The 21238-nt window shown below is 36.9% G+C and overlaps 1 protein-coding gene across 24 annotated transcripts in view; it reads right to left on the bottom strand.

Moving 5' to 3' along the window:
• Positions 1–21238, bottom strand: part of ABI2 (abl interactor 2) — a 66699-nt gene that overhangs the window by 25342 nt on the left and 20119 nt on the right. For 10 of the 24 annotated variants that reach the window (XM_039555004.1, XM_039554995.1, XM_039555007.1 and 7 more), the window contains exons 2-3: positions 14235–14402; positions 6074–6250 (exon numbers count right to left, since the gene is read on the bottom strand). In XM_039555004.1, the coding sequence (XP_039410938.1) occupies positions 6074–6250; positions 14235–14402 (345 nt within the window). Of the gene's footprint in view, positions 1–2353; positions 2372–6073; positions 6251–14234; positions 14403–21238 lie in introns of all 24 variants that reach the window. The other 14 variants (XM_039554994.1, XM_039555003.1, XM_039554993.1 and 11 more) reach the window with 2 other exon arrangements.

Here is a 21238-nt window from a genome sequence, read left to right as displayed (position 1 = left end):
GAGAGACGATGAATAGATTTTTGGCCCATCATCTGCTATCTCAAAGTCAATTCCTTTTCAGGCTGTGCTCAGTCACTCAAATACTTACTGTGCGTGTCTAATCAAACCATTTGCTTGTCAGTTCATTAACCAGTTTACACAGTAGTGAAATGTATAAATTTCAGCCCTGTTTTGGCTAATGACCACAAGTAGAAGCTTCAGTAAATGAGCTTACTTGTTTTTACCACATCCACCTATGTAAAGTAATTGAACAACCAAGTCTGGTGAATACAAAAAGGCTTAAACAATGTAATTTTCAACTGATTTTCCTCTGACTTGTAACTGGAATTTTCTTCAAAATCTGTTTACAATTTCTCAGACACAAATCCAGTGCTACAGTCAGTCAGTTTAATATTATAGCTGCTAGGTAATGCTAAGGTTTTTTTGCAATCATGAAAAAGAAATGCAGGCTAAACACTTCATATCCAATCACTTCTACGTGAAGTAAAATAACCATTCACACAGTACTGGGGCTACTAACTGCTTTTTAGTCTTCTTTCAGCCTGATGCACAGTGACTGTAGTGAGAGAAAGAATAACTCAGGTCTACTGAGAGATGCTCCGCTGCTTTTTGCCTTTTTTGTTTTCTCTTTTAAACTCCCATGTTTTGGCAATGAGAAGTTGACTGACATGTTTGATTCCTCAGATCAAATTTCTAATTGGGTTCACTCTAGTAAATAAAGAAATGGTGTTATAACAAAAAAATGTTATTTTCATTCCAAACCTATAAACAGAAAAAATATTTTCTCTGAAAAGCTGAAGAGACTCTTATTGCCACTGCAGATAATGCACAGATATGTCAGTTCATATATAATCTACAATTACACAATTTTAAAACTTTTCTTAGGATAGTCATGACTTGTTTATAAACTGCAACTACAGAGAACAACAAAGAAAATTGAGTTTGCAAATTCGTTTTTTAAGAACACTGAGAAAACCATCATCCAATATTAAGTGTGTCCAGAATAAGACATATTCAGCACCAAAAGTATCCATTTTCTGTAAACAGACAGTAAAAAAACAGGGAGGAAACATTTTGCCATTCTCAAATTAAAAGCATGTAAACACTAAGCGAGTTGAAATACTGTACACCTCACCACCTTTGCAAAAATAAATTTCAAATGACGTGAGAATTCCCTCATAAATTAAAAATTTTCCATTATTATATCAGATATGCTACAGACACTTAAATACCTGACTAAAAGTACCACCTGTCCAATTTCATAGGGACATCAAGGAGGTATCTACAGAAATACTTGGTTTTACAAGCCATCTCAGGAATTTGCAGGATTTCTTTTAGCTTTTTCCAGTCATAGAAAATACTTTAAAATATTCCATGACAACTTGGAACTTCCTTTAATCAATATACTCATTCTACATACTAGCATTCTATGTTCTAAAATACAATTCCCTCATTAAAACTGTGGCACCTGCTACTAAAAAACTTCCATTCCCTCTTTCCCCAAACCAGCTGCACTTCAGGAGGAAGAGGATATCATAATACTCAATAAAGGCTATAACCTATCTATTAATTAATGTACTATGAACTCCACCATAATACCATGTAACTTAATTTAACTGCTTGTCTAGTTGATTTGATGCTTTTTATTGCTGCTTCTGCAGCCACTAAGACTGCTAACATTTAAAGAATTTGGCATATTTCAGCCTGAGTTCTTGTTGCACTATTCATTTAATATTCAACTAAATAAATCACTTATCTTGTTGTTTAACAGTTATTAAGTATTTTACACAATTATCAAATTTCTGGAAGTTTCCATAGATGAGTGCCTCTGAGTATTTAAGCAGTGCTATCAGTTCCTGAAAAAATTAAGAATACTGCAACTTTAAAAAATAATATACAGATTTGAATTTGTTACACACCTTTGGAGCCCATTATCTGAGCAATCTCACACTGAAACATTAATCCAAATCAAACTGTAACTTACACCGTATATAGGATAAAAAGAATATTACACAGGGGGAGGCTCATATTCAGCTGCTATCTAGTCCGTGTATATTTTTGTCTACACAAGGCTAGCACAACATCCCTCCCTCATAAATGATCTGTTAGATATGCTGAGGGCAGCTAGTATTTTACCACAAAGCTTTTAAAATTAACTGTGTTAGCTTCCTTTCATATACACATCAATTTATATCACAAAATGCTTATCCACAATGAAGTACTCAACAGAAGTTCTGCAACACAGAAGGGAGAGCGGGTGTTGTTTTAAACAATAGTAGCATTGATGTCAATCATCTCCCCGTGTGTAATAATCTCAGAAGAAGAATGGAAATCCAGCCCTGGGGTTTCTTACCTTAAATCTAAGCAACCACTTAATGCATAAATGGAGCAAATAAAAGAGGTAAGGAAAAAAAGCATTGAAAGGTTAGTTGGAACTTCAGGATATGAAGAGAAAGGAAAAAGAAAGAAAAAAGTTAAGCATTCGGCATTAACAAAATAATGTATCAGTAGATCATAGAAAGAGTGGTTAAAGCAGAATGTCATGAACAAAAGATCTTCAAGCTGAAACTTTTAATATACATTGACCACAAAGCCTTTAAATTATTACTTCAACATTCAAATGTTTGTACACTGTTTACTCAAGTTTTTACAGTGCTAACAAAAAGGCAGCTTCTTTCAAAATGTATCATGAGACCTAGATGGATTAACTTCAGAGATTAATTTATTTGAGCTGTCAAAGACTATCCTTATCAATGAGCCTGAGCTCATTGTTTACATGCATTAGCATGTTTACAAGTAGCTGAAATGGAAGCTTCTAACATATTAAGCTAATAAACGTTCTTTTCTAGAGAATGCTGTTGGTTAACTTGATGCCATGAGATACCTCTTGAACAAAGATCAAGAGCAAATCATTACATCTTGTAAGACGTACAGCACACTCTGTGGATACTGCACCACAGATCCACATTTTCTGAAGTATAAATTAAGACATTAACCAACAGCAAAATCTTACTTTAAAGCCTAGGTGCTAGCTTTTTGACACTAAGTCCTGCATCTTACTGGAACAATATCATACATCATCTTTCTCCATAATAATTTCTTTTAAAATTACTTGTCTTTCCATTTGAATGATCTGTTTTCAGTTCAATTTATCTAAACTTAACGTTAAATTTACTACGCTTTCTGCAACACTGGATGTTAAATATTCATGTAAATATTTAAATATTCAAATAAATATTTATTTAAATATTCTGATAAATAGTAGAGCATCCAGAGTGACTGATTTGTTTCATCCATTTAGGAGAGACCCTGCTCTATTAAAAACAAGCATAATCTGACTTACTAGAAAATCTCCTGTCTTTGAGTTTAAAGTTCTGTGGATCGATTAACCAATATGGCCTCTGCCTCATGCAGCGACACTGGAAAACCAAGTCCCCCTGTACTGGCCAGACTGGTCAGTTACACTGGAAGATCCATCAGCAGAGACCTCAGCAGGACTGCCTGGTAACTACAATGCCTTAATACACACCTCTCTGAAGGGACCATTTGTTTTTTTTCCCCATTCCCTTGATTAAAGAACTCTTTGGTGGGAACAATAGGTTGGAAGACTTTGTAACTTGGGAAACATTTGAAAAAAATTGAAAGCAAGTCTCTGTCACACAAAAGGTTCTTTAGATTTTTGCAGCATTGTAGCTTCAGGGAGGGAAGATGAGAAGGGACTGCTGGGATGATAGAGAGGCACTTGAATTCTCTCACATCTATTAAGAAACCATAGTATAGAGCAACCCTTCCTGAACATCGTCTCCATGATGCTTCAAATTTCTGAATGGAAGGAGTAAGATGCTCAAGGGTCTATACTACTACTCTCAGCATGGCATACTGAATTTCTTGGCCAAGGATCCTCCCTTTTATTCCTGTATTATTCTGTCCAGCTTGCCATCTTTCTCAGGGGTTACAATGAATGTCTGCTGCATCAAGCATTCTGCCTGTCCTGAAAATACATAATTCTGGGTCCAAGTACTGGAGCAGAAGCCCTTGAGCAGAAAAAGGAAAACAAACACAAACTGAGGAACCCTGATGCTAACTGGAATTTTAATGCTGTTTATGCAACAACTCCTTCCGAATGCTCACTTGAAGGGAAAAGTATCCCAGCTCAAACAATAAAGAGCTATATATAGGCTAATTTAAAGCTTCCACATATTTTTATTTTTTTCTCTCTGTTCTACAGCCAGAGATCTAATAAACTAATCTGTAATAACTCATGCAGAACAAAAACAACAGGTTCATAAGCACCACTGGCCACTTTTTCCCCATCAACAAGAGAGCTGTTCTTTCTTCTGTCCTAAGCACACCATTAACCTGACTGGAACACATTTACAATCTTCAGGATAGCATGACCTCAAGTTCTCTGATTGTTGTTTCACAAGTGCACAATACTTCTTCATTTTCTAGATAAACCTAGTGCATTGTAAATAAAATTTAAGTCTATCACAAGCATAACAAATGGATGTAAACACACACTCGAGTCATCATCCATTCGATGAACTATGTTCTTTCAAAAGAATGTAATTCATTGCATCTTAGTATGACTCTGCTACATTGAGGTAAGTGGGATACCAATTATAATGATTTAGAGCCAGTGCTAAATAAGACTGTGCTGCAGAGCAATTAAAAACTATTGTTTAATGAGTTCTAAAATTATCTCCCTAAACCAAAAAGTGATTATTAAAATATTAGGAACAGCAATCCTACAGGTTAATATGCTCCATCCACATCCAGAAGGACATCTGCTGACCTGCATAAATTCAAAATTGGCAGCAGATTTTAACACAAGACTGGTAATAATTTCCTGGTCAAAACTGTAGTTATTAAATTTGGGTATGCTTTTTTGCTAGGCCTTTTTAAAATCTGTTCAGAGGCTGATTCTTTGGGTAAGAAATGGGGGGAAGGAGACTTTCTGTTAACAAACAGGATGTTGAAAAGACCTTAAGTAAAACTGCTTGAGAAAGGTAATTAAACTGTTCAGAATTTGAATTTTAAAAGTTAGGTTAAACAACCTACTGCCATTTAAATGGCCGTCCAAGCAGACAAATCAAATAGGACAACAGAGATAACCTAACCCAGTTAGAAGACAAGCAAAAGAAATTCTGGTGTACTTTGACTGGAAGAAGCATCTTACCTTACTGCTACTCAACAGCTTTACAGATTTGTTAGTTTGTCTTGTAAAAATGACAAAAACTTTGTGTTGTTTACCTTCCATTTCCTGGAATTTTAATACTGTCAGTGTTCTCATTTCCGTACTTGTTTTCCTGGCAGCACAAGTTAACAATGAGCTCACACCTGCTAAGACTGTGCCTACAGTCAGGACGTGCTTTTAAAAATGTGTATCTAACACATATTACTGCTGCTGTATACATTGACCTAACAGCCGTTGTGTCCCAGTCGGATCTCTGCTCTGAAAATTCCTTCTTTTTTCTTAAACTTAAAAGGAAAAACCAGCTGGCTTTAAAGTTGGCAGTAATATTCCCATCCTGAAACCTCATATGGCACAAAAGTTGTAGAGAGCTCACTTTAACAAAGCACATCACTGAGTTTGTGTGTAACTGACCCTGGCAGAAGGAAGAAAAGGGAGCCCATAATACTTCTCATGCAAACCCTTCCTTGGCGTGAGCTTCAAAGTAAACCAGTGGCAATTACAGCTGGATCACACTTTGTGGTGCTAATTCAGGCAAAAAAGTGATGGTCATTAGCCCTTCAGTCCCCATGTATATCCCTGGCAACTGATCCAAACAATAATAGCAGCATCACACAAGTTATATTCAGAAGCATTTTAAAAGGTGAGACTCGCAGTCCCAATCAGAAATAAGATTCAGTGAGTTTGCAACATTTAGAAACACTGGGGCAAGAGAAGGGGAAGGGACAACTGGAAATAAGACAGGACTCCTCTCATGTTTATAGACACATTGTCCAGGCAAGGAGAAACTGGTATATTACCATGAAAAGAATCAGGTTATTTTGAAAATATACAAAGACAATGAATTTGCAGTTTGGCTGTTTTAACAGTATCACCTACCTTCACTCCATGTCCAATATCATCTAGAATTGTATAATCAATAGGTTTCCTGATGTAGCGAACTGGTCGCTCCAAGTTAGCTGGTGCAATGATTTTGTGAGTTCTTGAGGTGTTTTTGTTTGTAGTCAAGATACCAATTTCTCTTCTAGCAACTTTCTCTTTGTGAATGTCCACCGTCTACAAAAGACGCAGTGTATTTACTAACAGTGGTATGCATTGGAACACAGAGTCAGTATTTAAAAAGAAATTAAATCAGTTCTAATGTTTTGAAGATCTCTACACTGTACTAAACACATCACTACATATACTTGATTACATCATCTTTCTTCAATTTACTGCTGAATTTGCCACCTCTAAAGCCACGCTAATAGCTGGGAGTTCTTCGGGTTTTCTGTTACCCTCATTCTTTCAGTTTCACAAATTTCCTTCTCCTTTCCATTCTTAGTACTTCACAGCAGTTTACACACACTGTTTTATTAGATTCCTTCACTTATCCTTTTTTATTTTACAACTGCTCTCTAAGCTTGTCTTCGACATAGGCTCCAACTAGATGAAGTGTAAGGATGTCCTCCCAAACCTTAATTTTAAGACCTGATAAACAAAACATAAGCAGGTTTTCTTACACTGTAAACGTTTGCTAAACTAGGACTGGTAATCGTATGATAGAATAAAATTTCACTCAGACAAATCAGGACAGTATTTTGGTCATTACAACTCACTTATCACAAAGCAATTATTAGATTTTAGAAGGTGTTCCATCCTAATTTATCCACAATAAAGCCAGAGGTTAAGCCCACTGCCTCCCCTTTGGATGCCTAGGGCCAACACTGGAAATCCCTCCCTTTATACGTTAAAATCAGTACCACAGAAAAATCCTTGGTGTAAGACAAAGTCCTGCTGAAAATTCACTGCCTAAAAACATGTACATGAATCTTGTTAGGTAACAAGAGTAAGAAAATGCTACCAAAAAGTCTACTTATCTCTTCCAGGAAAATATCATCTCTTAAATCATGGGGCATGGAGTTCCTTGCCTTACTTAAAACAAAAATAATTGGTTGTTCACAAAACAGCTTTCCTTAAAGGAAATTCGCTAAACTGTGAACAAACAGTTTTAGCTACAGGATAAAAAACAAAAGTAAGAAAACAGCCAGATTTCTAAACACTCACAGATTGCTTGTTACCACTCCAGTGATCATGAATGACACCAGAAATACTTTTCACAGTTTTGAACCTTTGAATTCTTTGTAGTAACTGGGGAACAGGTACAAATGAGAACTCATTTTCATAACAAACATTTTTGTCCATTTTATTTTTCTGTGGGCAGGCACTGAGGCAGTGGGGTTGGTTACACTGTTTTACCCTTCTGTTTGTGCTACTGATAGCAAAACAAGTTAATGGAACCTGTGCTGTCTTGAACAATCATCACAACCTTTAAAATGGCAAAAAAAAAAATTTTTAGAAACCCCAACCAATCCCCAAACTACTTCCAAGAAGTTGTCTGTTTGCATTATTTCCAGAGCAGGATTTCCACCGATACCTGGGGCGTTATATGTGAGCTTACAATACTATTCTCAAGATTGCCTGGTATTTTCCAGCAACATATTTTCAAGACTTTGCAACTTTGCTAAAATTAAGTGCTGACTACAGCTTTGCCATGTACCTTTCTGCCACCTGTGGTTCCACCTGCCTAGAACTGTAAGGTTTCCACTAAAGGTGCATAGCTATTTCTTAAAATAAAGTTACAGAAAAATAGATTTTTCAAGGTCAAAATGTATTGGCAAACCTCTCTTTGAAAAGGTCCAGTTTGTTGAGCAATGATTTGAAATTTAATAGAGGTAGTTAAACTATCTGGGACACCCCCACAAAAACCCACCCAGATTTGGCCGACGGGTAAACTCTGCAGAAATTCACACTTCACACAAGTTAACAGAAACACATATATTTCTGCAACTACTTAACAACTAAACCACCTTCCAATCAATTTGCCAAAGTCCTTTCTGAAGCTCCCTGAGATGACCAGGACTATACACCAACCCCCAATACAATAGAGCAGAGCAGATCAGATCTTCACAGCTCTTACAGTACTGTATTTACGGTACAAGCACAAGTGCAAACAGAGCACACCAACATTTTCCAGGCCAGAGTACCTAAAGTACACCATTCTGTATCAGGGTAAGATACAGGATTTTATCTTCCATCTCAGGCTTTTGTCCCTTCTCTGTGCCAGACCTTTTGCTTCTGCATCATAGGGAGTAGGAGGACACGTTCTGGAGAAGTGGCCTACAGACTCCTCACCTCACCTGCTGAGGACTCAGAGGATACAATGCTATCTTAAGAAGCTGAAGACACGTGATGGCAACAACTTGGGAGGACAGTCTCATGTCTGATACCACTGATGAATTCAATACCACTGCAGATTTTATCTGTGGTCTAGACATGTCACTGGAGAACTGCAGAGACACGACTCTGACTCTAGTATGTTCTTTGTCTCACAGGACCCCGATTCCATTTGCTAGAATGTTGAAAACTTCAGCTGCAACAGCAGCTGCACTTCAGCTATACTGGAATGTCAGAATCTTATGGGTCTGAATCTGGTCATTCAAAACCAGTTTCATGCCTTGGATACTGCACTCAGAGCCTTAATTTCAATCCACAAATCAAAAGGAAGTTATTAATGCAGGGTTGCCAAGATGATTTCTCACTTTCTATTTCAAGTGCTAGAACTCTGCAACTTTGAATATGTTCCTTCAGTACGTTCTTATGCAATTATCTGCTAATACAATGCGAGTAAAGATATTTAATGCTCATGTTACTGTAGCGATGGTATCCTGGCACTGTGCAAAGCTGTTTCCGTGAATGAAAAGAGTGGGTTTTCAATAGGAGCCATGAGTACAACCAGTTTCCTTAAGGACTACGGTGATCATGAGGTATGACCACAGTAACAAACAATGAAGTGCATAAAACCTAATTAAAACCTGAAGCTCATCTGTTGGGATTTCTCTTGCATTATGATTCAGAACATTTCTTTTAACTTGCATAGCTATGGAATGACTAAGAGCATAAAAACTGCACCTAATTCTGGTCCATACACCTAAAATGGTATTGAAAAGCATTTTGCTGGCAGTTTTCCAAGCATTTCATTTTCTTGTTTAGTAGACTAGGGAAGTTGTGAGATCCTAATACACCTACAGAACAGCAGAAAGGAACACTGTAGTATTCCATTAGTAGAGGAACTAACAAAGATTAACCTGCTACTGAAGAAAATGAAAACATTTATCCTCAACATACAGATAATTATTACCTCCAGTACTAACATAAATGCCTTATCAAGGCAGGAGAATGCTACCGAAATGTTTATTAAGCAGTTTAGACTAAAGTTCTAATGAGAAGATTTTGGGGTTAGAGCTGGACTAACAAAATACCTGGCTTGAAAAGTCTGTTAGGAAAAGCAGATGGGATACACTGTGCCCTTCTGTAACTTCAAACCCTGTTTTCTAACAAGAAATTTTGGACTCTTGACAGCATTATTATGCTTTTAAAAATTTTTTTCACATAGGTCCATTAGCTTTGCCAAAAGCTTTTAAATGACAGTTTGCTAGAAGTTAGGCTCATTACTGTCCTCTTTCCATATGCTTTCCAAGATCCCTGCAATAGCCAAGGGACAGCTTAAGTGAAAAAGTAAGTATGATCCATTGCATTTTTTTCTATTAGGAATTTTCTGGCCATTTTGAAACATCAGGTTTTCATACTGAATTTAACAAAACCAGTCTCAAGTTCTGCAAATATTAAAACAAAAACATGAAAATTTCTGGGAAAGTTAAAACTACTTACAACTTCACTTAAAAGTCACTGAACTCATGAGTTTTGAGAAATATCCTCTTCTACCAGTAAATAAAATTTCTCAAAGTATTAAGTTAGCATTTAACTAACTTAAGTTAGTTTTGGCTGGGACAGTTAATTTTCTTCACAGTATGGGGCGATATTTTGGATGTGTGCTGTAAACAGAGCTGATAACTCCAGGATGTTTTAGTTACTGCTGAGCAGCGGTTGCACAGAGTCAAGGCCTTTTCTGCTCCCCATCCCACCCACCACTGGGTAGCCTGGGGTGCACAAGAAGTTGGGAAGGGACACAGCCAGGACAGCTGGCCCCGCTGACCCAAGGACAATGCTCCCCACAGCCCCATGGTCAGCAACACCCGCCTGGGGGAGCCTGGGTGGGGGCTGCTGCCTGGGGCCTGCCTGGGCACCACTCAGCTGCTGCTGAGCAATTGACTGCATTTCCATCATTTCTTCTTGGGTTTTATTTCCCTCTTCATTGTTTTCATTCTCAGTAATTTTTATATTATTACCATCACTATCATTATTAAACTGTACTTATCTCAACCCACAAGTGTTCTCACTTTTACCCTTCTGATTTTCTACCCATAGCCTGGTGGGGGGGGTGAGTGAGCAGCCATGTGGTGCTTAGTTGCTGTTGGGGTTAAACCACAACAGCATGTTGAAAGTCTGAACTGTAGTCAAATTTCTGGGATAAGAGTCTCCAGAAGCCTTCATTTCTTCCTCTTCTCAAAACATACTAATTTAAATTTATCAATTAACTGTTAGTCTGGGCTTTTAAAATTCAGTTTCAAACATCTTAGAAGAAAATGTTGCTCAGATATAGTATTGCTGGACTTTTATTTTTTATTAATCTTATTAATTTGATGCAACTCAAACTAATTGCAAATTACCTTGAAAACTGGAGTATTACTTTAAAATTAGTAACTGCATAATTTTGACACGTTAGAAATGTGACATTGTCTCAATTTATACACTAAAAATGAGATCATAATGCTATGAAAATGCCGAAAAGCTACTTGTTCCATAAACAGGTAAAATGCACTGTGCAACATTAACCTTGCAGTACCATTTTTTAAAGTGTTTTGCTATTCTTGTACCTTGCAAGAATAAGACAACCAGAAAAAGTCACAAACCTTTACTGACTTTTCAGTGGAAAGTCCAAGTGAACTTCCCGGCAGAGCCCAAGCAGCTCACACACTTTGCTACAGCCCAGCTAAGCAGCATCTGCTGCCTGCAGAGAATCCAAGCCTGCAGGCTATTCAACAACGCCTGTTCTCACAGCCAAGATCATGGAAGTCAATTCTGTAAGGGCAGGATGTAGCAGACCTCCCCACAACACAGTGCCACTGGAGAAAATTCATCACTACCACTCATTTTTGTGACGAGTGCTTGTTTATATAATTAGCAGCAGTTTCAAAAATGACCTTGCTAAGTAAGAGATTCTGTAACTAAACCTGAAAAAACATTTCTCATCATACAAATATTAAAACCTGAAAAATTGCCAGATTAATTTAAGGAATTTGGACGTTAGTAACATTTCACAGTGGCTGCTAACTTGAAGGCTGCAAGATAATTTTTTTAACAAGCATAAATATTTGTACATATGATCTGTATTTAAGATATAAATTCTTAGTCAAATATGAAACACTATCATCTAGTCCTGGACAAGGTTCAAGAAGGCAAGTAAGAATAGATTCATCAGCTTTCAGACCAAACCAAAGTAATTCTAATTTTTAAACCAATAGGATTTAATCACTTGTATAAAAATAGTTTCAATAGTAACAATTTCCTTATTCACGACCTATATATAATTTGAAAAAGCACAAATTATTATCAGCTTCCTTTTCAGCTCTTTGATTAAGTTGGCATTTAGAAGGAAACACAGAAAGGGATGTAAACTGGCGTTCTACCAATGAACAGAGAATCAGAGCATTTTATCTTACAAAGTTAATCACACCTCTCCCAATCTGAGCTGCTTGTACAAAACAAGCACTTTGGGAAAAGTTTTCATACCAAGCACCAAATGATTCTGCTCTCTTCTTTGAAGAATATGTGGAATCCCAAATCAGAATTAAAAGCGGGATTACATCCAGAGACCACAATTTGCATATAGTCTTCTAAACTTAAACACCAAGACCTACTGACCAAAGCATTAATGCAAAAATTAATTTACCATCTGTGGTCAGATGGTAATTACCAACCTCTTTTCTGTTCAATGTTACCAACTTCATTTCAAGTCAGGCTGACTGAAATCCTAATTTGGCAGTGAGGTATTACACCACAAAGCATTTTCAGTACTATTAGAAAAAGTTCACTAAACTTTACACCCAACATAAAGACCAAGGAAGGCTAATTTCAGGAGAAGTATAACCAAACTTCTTGAAAATAAATTAATTATTTACAGAGAAACTGTGTAAATTAATTTTTTTAAGAAAAATAGCCATGGAAATTAAGACAGATAACACAATAATCTACAACACTGGTATTATGGGAGGAAGCCATTTCCAAACACATTAATTGAACTTAATAAAGTTCCTTGGATCAACACTTCATGTATGTAATACCCAAAATTCATTTACTGTCTGCTCCTCTGATATAACTTCTTCCATGAAGATTTGGGGAGCACCCTACATATGGATGATGCAGGCTCAAAAAACCCAAACAAACCACATAAAAATATACCCCAAAACAAACCAGATTTTCAGTTTTACAGCAATATTTTAAAAAAGAGACCATCACAGCTTTTTTGTGGTTGTTCAAGCTCAACCTATGAAATTTTGCAGATACTTCTTCATTAGGTGTTGGGGTACTGCTAATTTAGTGCTCTATTTTAAATAACTAGCTGTATTGTATAAAGGTCAAAGACAATCTAACTTAGCCCTCAATCTGCACAAATGTCACCACCTCAGGAAGAAAAAAATTTTAAATGCTATGTCCCTTTCCACAAAAGCTACTTTACAGAAGGTGTGTGACAAAATGAATTTTCCATATTCATGAAATGCAAAATATACTGTCTTTTGCACCAGGCTCTCAAACAGCTGAAACATGTGAGCTGGCACTAGCCTGTGAAGAAGCACATACACACACAGGCATATACACACACACAGAGCATATAGATACAGCACACAGACATAAACAGAGTAATTCACAACATTTTCTGGGGGGAAAAAATTAATCAACTTGTCCATGTAATGATTAACAAGGAGTATTTACCAGAAGAAATCAAACTTCCAGCTTATTTCTGATGCAGATCCATGAGACAACTGAGGCAATCTAATAGCGCAGCACTATCAAAAGAGGAAATCCTCCCCAGCCCTTTCTTTGTACTTGGCCTGAAATTCCTCTGACCCAATCAGAGCCAATTCAGCCCACTAAGCCAGCATAAAATTATTCACTTTTGCTGGTTCAAACCTCTACTAGCTTAATAACCCTTTCAGCATCAGCAAGTTAATAGATCAAATCCATCTACTTATTTCCTACCTTACACAGCCCCTACTTTCAAATGTTTTTCTAAATACCACAACATTCTTTATTTTCATTTATATTATCACAGGGAGATCAAGAAACCCTAGTAGCCAAAATGTATTCGTCAACTAAGACACAAAATATTCATTAAACAGACACAGAAAAACAGAAACTGCTGTATCATTGTTCCTAATTTCTCTTTTAATCCATCAGTGGCTGTTAAATCTACACTTTATCTATCATTCATTCTGAGCCTGTTCTGGCAGTCAGAATTCTCTCATCACTGTGGTGATTGAACCTGGGTTCCTAATTATAGTAGCTTAGTTTATCACTGCTCAGAAAAACTGCAAATAGTGGCAGGAGTTCTGCAGCCATACACAAATTGAAATATTAATTTTGGCTTTTGTTCCTGTCACTGCAAAGTACATTTTATTAAGAAAAGCCAGAAGCAAACTATTTTTGTCATCTATGCTGTTGTCATTAGATGCCAGTATTACAGCAACAGAAAAAGTAAAAAGATGACAAGTACTGTTTTCCACCATCCATTTTGTATTTCTTAACATAATATTCTCATTTTACCATTAGCAATTTTTTTGTGCTTTCCACTTATGCAGAATGACCCCCTCTCCAAACAATAAGCTGGCTGAGAATGCATTTAATCTGCTTTGGTACGTAAAACCCTCATACTAACACTGGTATAGAACCACCTGATGAGACCCGATCACAGAAATAATATGAGAAGAAATGTGTCCATGAAAAGCATCCTTTTGTTTTAAATTCTTCTTGTTCACAAGATGTCACTTAAAAAAGAGTTTTACTTCCTATGTAATATCAAAGGCAAAAGAAAAAGTCTCACTTGTGAAATATGGTTGATTGAAGATTCCATGCGTCGAAGCTGGGATGCCTGGATATCCAGCATTTGGAGAACATTGTTGGCCAAAGTGTTGATCAGATAGGCTACGCTTGCTAATGACTGGGTTGTGTAGGCTTTGGTTTCTTCCAGGGCTCGCTGCTTATCTGCTGACTGAGAAACAGAAAGGAAAGGTTTATTAGAACAAAGTCTTTCACGAAAAGATTCATGGAATGAACTTTTTGCCTGTCTTTATAGACAAAGAATTATACAAGTCAAACTAATTCTAAATAAAAGTAACTATTTTTCCTCCTTTCCATTCTTTCCACAAAAGATACTACCTTTGTATTTAAGAGTTTCTATACTTTCTAAAAAGAACTAAGCTCCTTTCTTGAAATATACACAGTTTTTCTTGAAAAAAGTCCAACTTCTTATTCAGTATTTCAGCAATTAACTTGAAAAGTACTCTGAGACACCTATTACTTATTTCTCCTAGACTTTATATGATTTACAACTGTTTTAGTTTTTCTAAACTTGGTACTTCATTTATAACTCCTCACAGCCTGCAAGGAGCTGCCAAACACCATATTCCTCATCTCTCCCAATCATTTAGACCTCATTCTTATCACAAATGGTCATTCACAGTGAATGAACTATAATTATTCCCTTAAGATGGTAGCTGAATAAAATGTGAATCATTTTTTGAAAAAGTCCATGTTTTCTTCTTAAACATATTTTGTATTTTTTCACATTGTCAACACTTTCTTCTATGAAAAATTAAAACGAGCCATTTTTCTAGTAGTAGAGCACCTAAAAGTATTCAGGCTATCAATAGACAAGACATCCCTTAGAAGTTCAAAAACATACATACATTTCAAACAACATTAAAAATAATAAGCTAAGAATCTAATTGTTAGGGTTCTGTGCTTCTCCTTGAACAATAGTTAGTATCACTAAGATCTAATTCAGTACAAAGAAGACTGATTAAAGCACTGGTAAAACATACAACTAAGATGCTAAGAAACTTTCCATTTTCCAAGGCTCAGTATACACTGAGCTTCACTTCTAGGTGATCTTTAGCCATCTCAAAGGCTGATGGTGCTGTTTCTAAAGCAGCGGTTCATAAATGTTCTCTACTCCCACCTGTCATTATAATACTGTATTTCATTGTTTCCTTTGCTTTTTATATTATCCACATAGGCTGGATATCAAGATTCGAGAAATGTGCTGCTATTAAGGAGGGAATATAAAGTCATTCTGTATCTTTCAGCACAAGCCGAATCTACCGTCCATTCTGTAATACATACTTGGAGAAACACAGAAAGTAAGCGTATCTGTATTTCAGGAAAACAATTCTTACAGCTCAGGATGTTTCCCAAGACCTTGTAGTAAGATTCTTAAAAGAAGATTGCTAGCTTTCAAGGGAAAAAAATTTCTCACACATGTAAACACAGGCACAGGACTTCAATTAAATGCTCACATGAAAGATGTTCAATACTTTTGCTTTCCTGGCAATCTCCAGTGTCCATAAACAACACTGGTAACTTAGCTGGCCAGTTAGCAGGCTACACTGGTACCAGTTCCTCATCTGCTAGGAAGGAGGACAGCAGCAACTGCTGTTTATCCAAGAGCTGCCTCGACGGGGCAGGAAGGAGGAATGATGCAGGAGGTGAGCGTCCCCACTGTGTTTCTCTCCCATGCAGAAGACAAAACAAGACCAACAGAAGACAGAAATGAAAATTTTAGGAGATAGCTTCTCAGGGCACATTGTGTTGGTATTCTCCAAGAGCACACACTTATAAAAGCTGCCTTACACTCAGCTATACAGAAGTTAGAAAAATGCTATCCCCAGACCTCATTCAAGAACTCGTGACTTTCAACCGAGTAGAATGTCTTGCACATAAAAGAGCTCGAAACTCAGCTTAAGGATTCACAAATGAAGGAATACCAAGCTCTTTACCTTTATTCCCACATTGTTGGCTTGTAAATGCACTTTCTCCTTCCCCTCTCCCTACTCATATTCCCAGCTCAGCCTGCACACTCCCCTGCAGCAGGCACACTCCACAGCCATTCAAACCATTTCTCAATGGCAATAATAAAAGTGACCAGAAGCTCTGGCTGTTTTGCTCTGCAGCTGCTGCCAATCCATTTATAGAAGCAAAAAATGCTGATTTCCATTAGTCCACTGTACATCCAGAGAAGCTGAGTATAATGCAGCAAACTTTCATTAATAGACAAAGTGTTTGAGAACAAAAGGAAAACTATCTGCAATTTTAAATATTATGAACCTCTGCTATGGGTTTTCTGCCTAAAGAAGCACGAATATGAATCCATGTTCAGAGCCAGTCCTTCCAGGGATGTAACCTAACAGCCAAATTCAAGTTACCCCCAGTTCAAAGCAATAAGGAGCTGAGTTCTCAATGTTCAAACGCATTAAAGATCCCCTAAAACAATCCTATAAACTCCTTTGGAACTGTTATTAGCAAAAAACCCCGTTCAACTGAGGTGTCTAATTTGTGGATTTAGCTGATAACTTAACAACTGTGATTTGCTCTACATGCCTTTTTACAGAACCTGAAATTCTCTGAGGCAAACTCCACTCACGTTTGGCACAGCAAAATTGGAGTTTGAACTTTCTTCCTGTGAAGAATCTGTCCAAATTAAAATGATTATTTGAACCTACTACTATCAAGCCATCTCAAAAGAACAAAAAATAATTAGCAACAGCATTTTAAAACAATCATGTTTACCCTGAAAGCTTTCAAGAGATGAAAACTTGAATGATTCACAGCAATAGGAAAAACTCTAAAATACTTACAGAAAAATCTTAAGTTCCCCTGTGGAAATGTAACAATAAATGTTAGTTAAAATTTAACTTGAAATGATAAGTTGTGTTTAGCATGAAATCCATCTTTTAATTTGATAAGTAGATTGCCAGAGATGGTGTCTTATCATATGCTCCTATGTAACAAGATCCCTATTTACACTCCACACAGACACCAAATTATATTGCTTGCAAATGCTGCTGTGCTCACTGATACTGAGTATGTAACTATGTAAATAAAGAGATTTCTGCTAATAAGATAATGGTTTCAAGTTATCAGTAAACAAAATTCAAACATAATCCTCAGCATCTAAGATCTCACACTCTGATCTTCCTAACACCAAAATACCAGCCAGTATGATTCCTATCAGAATGTAAGGCAGACAGAAAGTTATTTCAATATCCATACCTACCAAAATTCTCTAGCGAAAGAAAAAAAAAAAAATCAAACTGATAAGACACCTTACAATAGTTTCAGTAACCTATGGAATATTGTTTCTGTGTAGAATATTGGAAACAAGAGAAGCATGTTCTGCTATGCTCATTATAACAAAAAGACTTGTTCCTGTAGATACTTCAGCATATTAACCAGAGTCCTTGAAGCCCTTCATCCCTCAGAAACATTGTGTTCAGCATGATCAAGCACTGGTAGCAAGTGTTTTCAGTGCCTGGACCTAAATTAAACGCCATGAAATAGAACTTTTAAGTATCTCTCCATTTCAGTTTTTAAGTATCTTTAGCACTCACACACATAAAATTATACGTGTCTATGAAAAAAAAAACAGGCTCATAACATCTATTCACACACAACTCTTAGGAAAGCAATGCTTTCAACTATTAGATCAGTTTGATCTGTATTTTTTAACAGATAACAAATTTAAGAAATCAGAGCTACTGTTTGACAAATAAGACTACTGCAACACTGCCAACATAGGGATCCTCTCATTCCTAGACCTAACATACCCGTTCCATCATGATAGCACTGTCTATGTAGGGCTGCATGGCAGACTGAGTACCTGACCTAGTTTATAAAAATCTTAAGAAACAAATGGTTGTTTTAAACTCCAGTCACTTCTGTTATCTTCCCTGCCATGCAAAATTGCAAACACTATCCCTAGCAAAATCATGTAGATGCCACAAAGAAAAATCAAATCAACTCAGTGAATCTGAGCAACTGTCATATTATGGAGACTGAGGACAGTAGATGTCCCCAATACCAAGTGCACACTCCGTCTGCTGTAGCGAATTAGACCAGGAGGCAAGTGCCAAATGAAAATTATCTGATCCATAAACCAAATTATAAGTTTTGCCTCATCCAAACCACTGCATAGCCAGAGAAACACAAGGAAGGATACAATCAAGAATAAAGAGGGAAGAACTATCCACAGTTGTTGAGCTTGCTAGAAAAGGAACAAGTGCTGCAACATCACTGCAGTTTTTCCAGCCCTCCGCTACATATAGTTTTTCTTCACCCAAACTGTGCAGTGTACCCCATTTCCCTTAATATTTTTCCATTAACTGTGTTAAGAATGCTGCTGTGTCTCCACCTCTCAAACTTCTAGCTTTGACTTCTCACACAATGTTAAAATACTTGAGTATCACAGCTGGATCATCTTCACAGCCTTAAATAGAAATGCCGAGATCATGTCTTCTGTGCCCATGTTATGGGATTTCCAGGCAACAGCTTAGCATTTATTCTGTTTATCATTTTTCTCCACATAATGCACACGTCAGGTGGCCCATGTGAGTCACAAGGCAGCATCCTTTTCTCCTGCTCTCAGCAGTAAGAGCACCATTTTAACTCACCACAGAGAGCTCATCTGATGCTCCTGGCCAGCCACATATGGAGTGGGGATGGAGTCAGCTACTACTGGGAGATGCTCCATCTGCTGCAACAGGAAGTGGTGCCCCCCCATGCACCTGGACACAGCAGTAGCCTTGGCTCTGCCCAGCTCTCCTCCCCTGGAGAGTGTTTTCCATTTGTGAGAAGCACCCAGTACTGAAACAGTTATTTTGTCTCCACCAGAAAACAAAACAAGCTATCAACTATATGGAAATGTTTCACAGGATGAATCCAGTCTGAGAGCTACAGCATAGACTACAGTGACTATGCAAACTGGGGCTTTTAAATAACACAAGATCAAAGTCATTCAAGTCAGCTACAAATGCACAGACTTCACAGTCAGTCAGAAAAGGGATGTATTACATACACAAGGCAATAGTGTGTGCTTGCTTTCAGACAGTGGAGAATTATTAACAGTTTCCACTTCCACATGCCAGTCCACAATGGGTACTAAATCTAACAGCTCAGGAATGATCAAAAATGTTCACCTGAAAATACGTCTCATTTTTTATTCGATTGTATAAACCAAATTGCTAGCATTAGAACTGATGTGGAATTCAACCTGCAGTAAATGTAAAGATGACTTTTCATGCCAGGATGCAGAGCCCAGGCATCACTTTTTCTTCCCACTCTGAAAGTTCCATTTACACTGCACAATTACATTACCAGTTTTGAATAAAAAATAGCCGGGGCCGCTGACTATATAAAATATCCTTTCACTTTAGGAATTAAAAGTCTCAATGTTTATTCTCCTGCCTAGGGAAACACAAACTTTTATATTTATACAAGCAATAAAAAAACAGATTATAAAGAAGAAAAAAATATGGAATGGACAGTATGGGGCAGATGAGAAACTAGAACAGGCAGTAAGGTATCCAAAATCACAAAATTATTTGGTCATATAATTGGCAAAAGGAATTCTTACATGCATATAGAGCATAAAATGCAGGGCTAGAAAGAAATCAAGAATTTAAGGCATTCTCCCATCCAAAGAGTGATCAGCCAAATCCTAGTGATACAGTCTGTTATGCCACTGTTAAGAACTTGAATAATTTTGTATGGAAAAGCAGCTACTAACGGATGGAGAAATTCTACAAAGAAACAAATTATGGGAGGCAACATGAGCCCTACATTAAGATTGACAAAACATCAACCCAACTAGATAAAACTAGATAAAAGAAGAAATGCTACCAAATGTTCAAAATGCTACCAATGCTACCAAATTAGAATGAAAGACTTCAAAAATAGCAACATGTTAAAAAAGAAAAATACATTTCTTATGAATTGGAAAGAGCTAATAAAGGCAGGTCTGAAAGTGGTGCGTGAAAGGAAGCATTAAAAGGAAGAAAGCGTTACTGGCAGTTTAGCTGGTTATTGTAGCTAGGTTTCATTTATGCTACAGTTGTAAAAAAAGAAAAAAAAATTGTTATTTTTCCACTAGTCATCATAACTTGGCAGTTCAAAGTTTTGCAGCTGGGCTAACAAGACTTATACAAATTCTATTGGATGAGCCAAAAGTCTGGACCAGTAAGTTCAGAAAGAAACTGTTTCTTATTGTAAAACATTGATACAAGTTGTTGCCTTTAATATCAACATGACTACAATAAAAAATTCTTCCAAGATTAATACTTAATGTTGAATTGAAAGGGAGGGGAGACGAAAAAATAGGGTTTTTCATTCCTGACGCTACTGTCATTCATATCTTTTGAGTAAAGAGAGTTCTGAATGGAAAAAAATCTCAATTCATACTCAAATCAACTCTTCAATGTGCAGTGCATTTATGCAGTAAAATTTAGACATCAAAGGGGAAGCTGAGGTTGAGGAGTTTGACACCAGACTAACTACACAAGAAGTATATCCAGAATATACTAATCAATTCCCCAGCATACAGAGCATCTCTTGCTATTGTTCAAAACAGTACTCTTCAGTGAAACAAACTCATATTTAATGTATGTGATGAAAAAGTAAAAGTTTGAAAATGAGACCAAAGATTAGTGACCTTTAAACAATGTAACAGTTGTTTCTTTTGATTACTGTTAACAGAAACCCAAGCTGGCATTTATCTTACAACCAGCTAGCAAACCCCCCAGGTTTCTGCTGAGGTTGCATCAGCTTCAAGAAGCCTCAAGAACAAAGGCTGCATGCTAGAGTTCAACAAGCTTGCATTATTCAGTACAAAATGTGCCCAACTGTGATACTGACAAAGCACACTTCAGTTTTCCTGTGAAAAATAGATTAAGCTCTTATATCATCCTTTTCATTTTAATTGTTGCTGAATTCCTTGAAGATACTGAAAGCCTCATACATAATTAAGTATTTTACACACTTTTATTCAACTGCACA

Source organism: Corvus cornix, chromosome 7 (genome assembly GCF_000738735.6).
Source record: "Corvus cornix cornix isolate S_Up_H32 chromosome 7, ASM73873v5, whole genome shotgun sequence".
NCBI lineage: Eukaryota > Metazoa > Chordata > Aves > Passeriformes > Corvidae > Corvus > Corvus cornix.
Note: the sequence above shows the minus strand (reverse complement) of the source record. Positions and strands in the feature narration are given on the sequence as shown.